At 40.6% G+C, this 8,622-nt stretch overlaps 1 protein-coding gene across 1 annotated transcript in view; it reads left to right on the top strand.

Annotated features, from left to right (window-relative positions):
• Nucleotides 1-5,673: 5,673 nt before the first annotated feature.
• The window catches only part of flnbl (filamin B, like), an 81,365-nt gene continuing 78,416 nt past the window's right edge, over nucleotides 5,674-8,622 (top strand). Inside the window, exon 1 of the mRNA XM_057845229.1 lies at nucleotides 5,674-6,390. Within this exon, the coding sequence (XP_057701212.1) occupies nucleotides 6,099-6,390 (292 nt within the window). The 5' untranslated portion in view covers nucleotides 5,674-6,098. The remainder of the gene's footprint in view (nucleotides 6,391-8,622) is intronic.

Below are 8,622 nucleotides of genomic sequence, written 5' to 3'. Positions count from 1 at the left end.
TTTTTTTTTTTTTTTTTAATGGCATATTCAATTTTTGGCCAAGTGACAATTTTTTTTTTTTTTTTTGTCAAATTGCTTTCAAGTTACCGTCATGTCAACTTTTTGCTAGGTTTTTTTAATTTTTTTTTTTTTAAATAGCATATTTTTCAACTTTTGGCCAGGTTATGTGAACTTTTCCTTTCAAATCCTGTCAACTTGTTGCTAGGTTAGACCATTTCCAGTCAGGTTTGTCAACTTCCTGTCTATTTTAATGCCAGCATTTGTCAACATCTGGGAAATTTAATGCATTTTTGGGGGGGTTCAATGGCATGTTTTTCAAGTTTTGGCCAAGTTACATCAACTTTTTTTTGTCAAATTCCTGTCATGTCAACTTGCTATTTTTTTACCGTTTCCTGTCAGGTTTGTCAACTTTCTGTTAATTTTGTTGCCAAGATTTGTCAACATCGGAGAAATCTGTCAACATTTGGGAAATTTCATGCAACTTTTTTTTTTTTTTTTTTAGTTGCATGTTTTTCAACTTTTGGCAACTTGTTGGTAGGTTTTACTGTTTCCTGTCAGGTTTGTTAATGTTGACGTTTTTTCAACGTGGAAATTTCACGCAAATTTTTTTTCAGTTTAATGGCATTTTTTACAACTTTTGGCCAGGTTTGTCAATTTCACATCAACTTCAGCTCGTTCCAACTTCTACTGGCAACCACGGAGTTAACTTTGGCAACTTCCGCATTCATTTTTTTCACAACTTTTTCATCAACGTATCAAATTCATATCAAGTCTTTTATCATGTTTGCGCCAAATCTTTTTCATCAAAGGACCTTTAGCAGTAGCACTTAGCATTAACGCAGCCACTCATTTTTGGGGGGGAAGTGTTGGTGCGTTTGTGTGCGTGGGGTTGTGTAGCGCCGTGTTTCACTGTTTGTATAGTCTCGTCACATTCGTGTTTGAAAAGAAAATAAAGGAACAATTATCAGAGAAACACTACAGAATGCGAAGGGAGAAAGAAAATTGTAAAAATAAAGATGCTAATGAATGACGTGCTACTAGAATTATTTTGTTAAAGATGTGTCGTTAGCCATGTGGATGGGGAATTGTGTAGAGTCTAGGATATATATATATGAATATATATATATATGAAAATATATATATACAAAGAAAAAAGGTTTGGAATAAAGTTGTAGCAAGCTGACCCACCATAACTGTGTTTTGATTCATTTAAAATTGACTAATCATTCTAATGTTGTGTTCAGGAGGCGAAAACAAGATGGGGAAATCCATATCGGCGTTCATATGAACAGATGTCTGTGAACGTGCCAGGCGATGCAACAATTATTGATACAGAAAAACAAGCTAATTTTATCCTTCTGCTGTTAATTGTAATGAGTTAATCACGGGCAGAGGTCCAATCCGTGTGAAGTTCACACGGATTGGACGTCCGTGGCAGTCAATTGCGGCTAATGCTAAGACATGAGTTGACTTTAATTTATTTTGGTGGCATCAAATAACAATTGAAAAGCACTTTATCCTAATAAAAGTAACAAACCAAAAGACTCCAAAACGTATTCGAAACGGAACAAACAAAATGAGTACATTCCATTTCAGCACAATGCATTAAGCCACTGTCAAAAACTGTTTTGCCCTCCTAACTACCAACACCTCATGATTAGCTGTTCAAGCCTACCGGGGCTGATTCCAAGCCAATGGATAGATGTGATTGGCAGCCTCTAGTGGCAAGGAGTAAAATTACAAGTAGTAACACAAAACGGGAATATGGCTCATACAGGGACATTTCCGAGTAACTTCCAGTTCATTATTTACTTCCTGTTTGGGACATTTGAGCTAATTTTCCTTTTGATTTTTATTCGTGTTGATTTTGGGGCATTGACAAGTCACTTCCTGTCAATTTTTGGGGCAGTTCTGGGTCACTTCCTTTTGACTTTGGGGCATTTACAGGTCACTTCCTGTTGATTTTGGGACATTTCCGGATCACTTCCTGCTCATTATTCACTTGCTGTTTGGGGCATTTCAGCTAATTTTCCAGTCGATTTTTGGTCACTTCCTGTTGATTTTGGGCATTGATGGGTCACTTCCTGTTGATTTTGGAACATGTCCGGCTCACTTCCTGTTCATGATTCAATTCCTGTTTGGGGCATTTCAGCTAATTTTCCAGTCGATTTTTGGTCACTTCCTTTTGATTTTGGGCATTTACAGGTCACTTCCTGTTGATTTTGGGACATTTACGGGTCAGTTCCTGTTCATTACTCACTTTCTGTTAGGGGCATTTCAGCTAATTTTCCTGTTGATTATTGATCACTTCCTGTTGAATTTGGGGCATTTATGGGTCACTTCCTGTTCATTATTCACTTCCTGTTTTGGGCATTTCAGCTAATTTTCCAGTCGATTTTTGGTCACTTCCTGTTGATTTTGGGCATTGACAGGTCACTTCCTGTTGATTTTGGTACATGTCCGGCTCACTTCCTGTTCGTGATTCACTTCCTGTTTGGGGGATTTCAGCTAATTTTCTGTTCGATTTTTGGTCATTTCCTTTTGATTTGGGGCATTTACAGGTCACTTCCTGTTGATTTTGGGACATTTCCAGGTTAGTTCCTGACTGTTCATTAGTCACTTCCTGTTTGGGGCATTTCAGCTAATTTTCCAGTTGATTATTGATCACTTCCTGTTGAATTTGGGGCATTTACGGGTCACTTCCTGTTCATTATTCACTTCCTGTTTGGGGCATTTCAGCTAATTTTCCAGTCGATTTTTGGTCACTTCCTGTTGATTTTGGGCATTAGCGGGTCACTTCCTGCTGAGTTTGGAACATGTCCGGCTCACTTCCTGTTTGTTTGGGACATTTCAGGTCATGATTCTGTTGATTTTTGTGTCACTTCCTGTTGATTTTGGGGCATTTCCAGGTCACTTCTTGTTTATAATTCAATTTTTGTTTGGGACATTTTAGGTAATTTTCCTGTTGATTTTGGGAAATTTCCGGGTCTCATCCTGTTGAATTTGGGACATGTCCAGGTTACTTCCTGTTTGGGACATTTCTGCTAATTTTCCTGTTGATTTTTGGGCATTTCCGTATGACTTCCTGTTGAATTTGGGGCATTTCCGCATCACTTCCTGTTGATTTTTGGGCATTTCCAGGTCACTTTCTATTGAATTTGGGAAATTTCTGGGTCACATCCTGTTGATTTTGTGGTGTTTCCAGGTACTTCCTGTTCATTATTCACTTCCACTTGATTTTGGGAAATTTTTGGGTCACTTCCTGTTAATTTTGGAACATTTCCGGCTCACTTCCTGTTCATTATTCTCTTCCTGTCTGGGATATTTTGGGTAATTTTCCTGTTTTAGTCACATGCTGTTGAATTAGGGAAATTTCCAGGTCTCATCATTTTTAATTTGGGACATGTCTGGTTATTTCCTGTTAATCTTTCACTTCCTGTGAGGAAAATTTTAGCTAATTTTCCTGTTGATTTTGGGACATATCCGGCTCACTTCCTGTTCATTATTCACTTCCTGTTAGGGACATTTCCAGTCATTTTCCTGTTGATATTTGGTCACTTCCTGTTGATTTTGGGGCAGTTACAGGTCACCTTCTGTTGATTATTCAGTTCCTGTTTGGAGCATTTCAGGTAATTTTCCTAATGATTTTCGTTCACTTTGTGTTGATTTTGGAACAATTACATGTCACTCCCTGTTAATTTTTGGGGCATTTACGGGTCACTTCTTATTAACGATGGGGCATTTACAGGTCAGTTCCATTTGATTTTTTGGACATTTCTGGGTCACTTCCTGTTTATGATTCAATTACTGTTTGGAACAATACAGGTAATTTTCCTGTTTATTTTCGGTCACTTTGTGTTGAATTGTGGGTATTTATGGGTCACTTCCTGTTACTTTTTGGGCATTACTGGGTCACTTCCTGTTGACTTTGGGGCATTTACGGGTCATTTCCTGTTGATTTTGGGACATGTCCGGCTCACTTCCTGTTCATCATTCACTTCCTGTTGGTTTTGGGACATGTCCAGCTCACTTCCTGTTCATTATTCACTTTCTGCTTGGGACATTTCAGCCAAATTTTCAGTGGATTTTTGGTCACTTCCTGATGATTTTGGGGCATTTCCAGGTCACTTTCTGTTCATGATTCAATTCCTCTTTGGGACATTTCAGCTATTTTCCTGTGGATTTTTTGGTCACTTCCTGTTGATTTTGGGGCATTTATGGGTCACTTCCTGTTTGGCACATTGCAGGTAATTTTTCTGTTGATTTTCGGTCCCTTTCTGTTGATCTTGGGGAATTTCCAGGTCACTTCCTGCTAATTCGTTTCCTGTTGATTTTGTCTCCATTCCTGTTTGGGGCATTTCAGGTCATTTTCTTGTTGATTTTCGGTCACTTCCTGTTGATTTTGAGGGCATTGATGGGTCACTTTCTTTTGACTTTGGGGCATTTACAGGTCACTTCCTGCTGATTTTGGGGCATTTACGGGGTCACTTTCTATCCATTATGCACTTCCTGTTTGGGACATTTCAGCTAATTGTCCTGTTGATTTTTGGTCACTTCCTGTTGATTTTTCCAGGGTCACCTATTTTTCATCATTCTTTTCTGTTATGCGGAATTTTAGGTCATTTTCCTGTTGATTTATGGGCTCCGGATCACTTCCTGTCCATTATTCACTTCCTGTTTGGGTCATTTCAGGTAAAACGAAACTTTTTACTGCATAAACGTAGAACAAACGATTGACATTTTTATTTAAATTTGCGTCTGATGGGGGGGTGACAACTTCACAGAGGAACTACACTGGTTCGCTTGACAGTGTCAAACAAAGATGTTTTTACTGCCACACAAGGCCGGCCCAGCCTATATGCAGACTATGCAGCTGCTTAGGGCCCCTGACCACTAGGGGGGCCCCAATCTGGCAACCGCCTTTTATACCTAGTTAAAAGAGTATTGTGAATAATGTGGTGCGTATTGCCGTTTAACTATGCAAACATCAATTTTCTTGTCATTACAATCTGGCAAACTGGGGAGTGATGTAGAACCTGCATTGCGATGATTGGTGGTCAAACTTGCTTGGAAAATAGATGCACAAATATGTCGAAGAGAATTTATCCTTCTGGAGCAGAGAAACGAAAGAAGAAGAAAATCGGAGAAGAAACAACAGTATCAAGGTAATAGAGCATGTTGATATTGTTGCGCAAGACACTCTGACTTGAACGTTGTTGTCAGCTGAGGTTGTTAGCTGACAACAACGTTCACGTAGCTTGTCAAATGTCGGACTGGTAATTGCCATTAGCTGCAGGGCGAAGGCCCGGAGGGAATCAAGTAAAGCCGAGCAAGTTGTCACCTGTTGGCAACTGCAAATGTACGGCTCTCGCTGATTGTAGTAAAACGAAATATTGGCATAATAATATATGAAATATGCCAATATGGGTCCCTTGGCCTTATTTTGCTTAGGGTCCCCAAATGGCCTGGGCCGGCCCTGCCGCCACATGCAAACAAATACTGAACAAAGATGTCAGCGACACTTGGCCCCCGGTTTTAAAAATCCTAGAACCGCCACTGTTTATTATTTATTAATGATTTACAAAGCCGTATCAAAGGTAGACCTTCAAGTATGACGTCACAATGAGTACACTCAAATATGGCGATGTCTTACTCGTCCGGGTGTTTGTCAGCGACCGAGTTCCACAAAAACGATTGAATAAACCTGTTGCTCCATTTAAACAATAGACGATCTTTGACTCGACGTTGCCTTCACGGCTTCGTCCCAAAATTAGGCATAACGACTATCCATTCATCCCGAAACCATCAAAGAAATTGAGCACAACGTATGCAGTTTTTCGTCATAAAGCGCCTTCGCCATCCTCGATTCGAATTGCGGGACAACGTTGAACTTTTTCCGAACAAAGAGCAAAAAAAAATCCATTTATTTAGCTATAGTCGCGAAAATTCCAAGTTTTGGAAAGCAACACGTGAACGCAGCCGGCCGACCCACTCCGGTGAGGATCCGAAAGGAAAGTTCAGACCTACTCGAGCTTTCCCGGAGGGAGCACCGCCGGCCCGGTTAGCCAGCCCTGCGTGCCCCCGGCTCTACAGCCAACATGCCCACCACGGAGAAGGACCTGGCGGCGGACGCGCCGTGGAAGAAAATCCAGCAGAACACCTTCACGCGCTGGATCAACGAGCACCTCAAGTGCGTCAATAAGCGGATCGTGGACCTGCAGCTGGACCTGGGCGACGGCCTGCGGCTCATCGCCCTTCTGGAGGTCCTCAGCCACCAGAAGATGCACCGCCGTTTCCACCCCAGGCCCAACTTCAGGCAGATGAAGTTGGAGAACGTCTCGGTGGCGTTGGAGTTCCTGGACAACGAGAACATTAGGCTCGTTTCCATCGGTGAGTTACGCGTGGAACTCTCCAGAAGGTTCGAATCTACCCCGAGTCAGCCTTCACTATCCCGGGTACAACTCTCGTTGTGTTCGGTCACTTCTTGTCCTTACGCCTTTGGTTCGACTCACTTCCACTGAACTCCATTGACAATCGCGACATTTTTCGTTCACACTCTATTTTTGTCTGTTATATCAAATTTATCGTAATTGTTTTGTAGCCATTTAACGCAGCTTCTCGCGGGCTTTAATTCGGCATACACCAAACACGCAATTAATCTTCGTAAAATATTAAATATGATACTTCTATTGAGAACATCTGTCGAAATCGTATTTGCCGTGTTTTACCTGCAAATTGACGGTTATTAGCATCATTTCACGATTGGTGCTAGCTCCAAGTGAGTTATTCTTCAATTCGGCTGAAAATAAATATTGAATTGAGAGATTTTTACAACGTTATGCCACTTTAATGTGTTACACACAGGGCGCGCGCAATACCTTTGAACCTGCGTTAAATTGCCACTTTTTTAAATGGAGTTTGGCACGCTTGACAACAGTGGAGTGGGCTTTGATGAATGAGCACTCCCGCTTGCTCGGGTGGGCGTGTAAAATGAGAGCTTTCGTTAGTTTTCAATGAATGTTCGGGGAGGAAAAATAGTGTGTTCACTCAAATAGTTGACGTGTGGTTAAATTTTGCGTTGAGGTAAGTTGAGAAGATTTTGGGAGCTTTTTTTGTGGTTAAGAGAAAGTAAGTTGTTTAGTTTGGAAGGTGTCAGTTCTATTTTTCGGATTTGTTGCTATTTTTGGACTGAAGTATAATTAGAAACTCCAGGTCTTCCATTGTATTATGCTACTGTCGTGGGAAATCATATTTGTGAGAGGTGTTGGCCACTTTGTGGTAACGTCGTGCTGTGATAGGAGGCGGGGCTTGACTAAGTGTAGCGTGGTGATTGGTGGAAGGTCAGCGGTCACGTCCTGAACAGAAATATGATTAAACAACTTGTTTTCTTGTCATAACGATAAAAAAAAAAAAAAAAAAAAAAAAAAACTATCTGTTTAATGTGGCTAATACTAAAGTGTTGCATTAATAAATTATTTGGGATAAAAAAAATGCTTATACTTACAACCCCCCCCAAATCTTTTATCATGCATAAAAATGCATCAAAACGTAACAAATACATGTAACAAGAGGGCACTAGGATACACACATACACATACAGTAGAGGTCCCTCTTATTCAATTGGATGCCAGGAATGCTAGGCAATAGACCCTACTCACCAACGTCACAGAATGACGTGTCGCTGTATCCGGCCGCCATATTGTCCGTCATTGTTTATCCGTATTCTCAGTGGTTTCAATTTGTCGTGCAATTTATAGTGCAATTCATGGAAGCCCCAGTGCTTTCAGACGCTGTAAACTCATTGGATGTGTTGCATAAAAGGCGTTATGTGGAAAAGCTTCAGTCTATCCATTCGCCAGATCCATATTTGATGCCTAAATCGATATTTTTCGACCCGCTGTCTTCGCCCTCTCTACCTGACATCTGCTACCCTGATATCTACAACTAACTTGTCCACAGAAAATCAGCCTATTCTCACGAAAGTTTGAAAAACTTTAAGAGCAGCACTCTAAGCAACATTACCCCGTGTGACCCTTTACTTCCAATTTTCTAAAATGGCGACAATCAATAAAAAAAAAAAGTTGACTGCGATGGCCGACGCTTCAAGGATAGGTGGATATTGGACTATTTCTTCAATAAAACACGCAACAACTGTGTCTCTGCCTCATTTGCAAAGAGACAGTCGCTGTTTTCAAAGAGTTCGATGTGACGCAATATTACCAAACAAGACACGCTGACATGTACGACAACATTACAGGGAAGATGCGCAGCGAGAAATTATGGCAACTTGAAGCTAGTTTAGTTTCACAGCAGCAGGATTTCGCAAGAGCCCGAGTGTCGAAAGAGAACGCCACAAAGACGAAACTGTTGAAATTATGAATTTAAAAAAATAATAAAGCAAATGTGACACGCAGAAGGGCTTGCTAAATTTTGTTTAAATATATTGTTCTATGTATGTATGTTGTCGGCGATTAGCCTCGAAATGATCTTAATTGTGGTTGTCAGCCCAAAAACCCTCTAAATATATATTAAATGCATCTTACCAGATATAAAATGACAACTACATAATCCGTGGTAATCGTTTGGAGCCCAGTTTTCTCGTCGAATTTCAGCAGTCCATCT

Source organism: Corythoichthys intestinalis, chromosome 9 (assembly GCF_030265065.1).
Source record: "Corythoichthys intestinalis isolate RoL2023-P3 chromosome 9, ASM3026506v1, whole genome shotgun sequence".
In the NCBI taxonomy this organism is placed as follows: Eukaryota; Metazoa; Chordata; class Actinopteri; order Syngnathiformes; family Syngnathidae; genus Corythoichthys; species Corythoichthys intestinalis.
The sequence above is the reverse complement of the archived record's forward strand: the minus strand, read 5'-3'. Positions and strand labels throughout refer to the sequence as shown.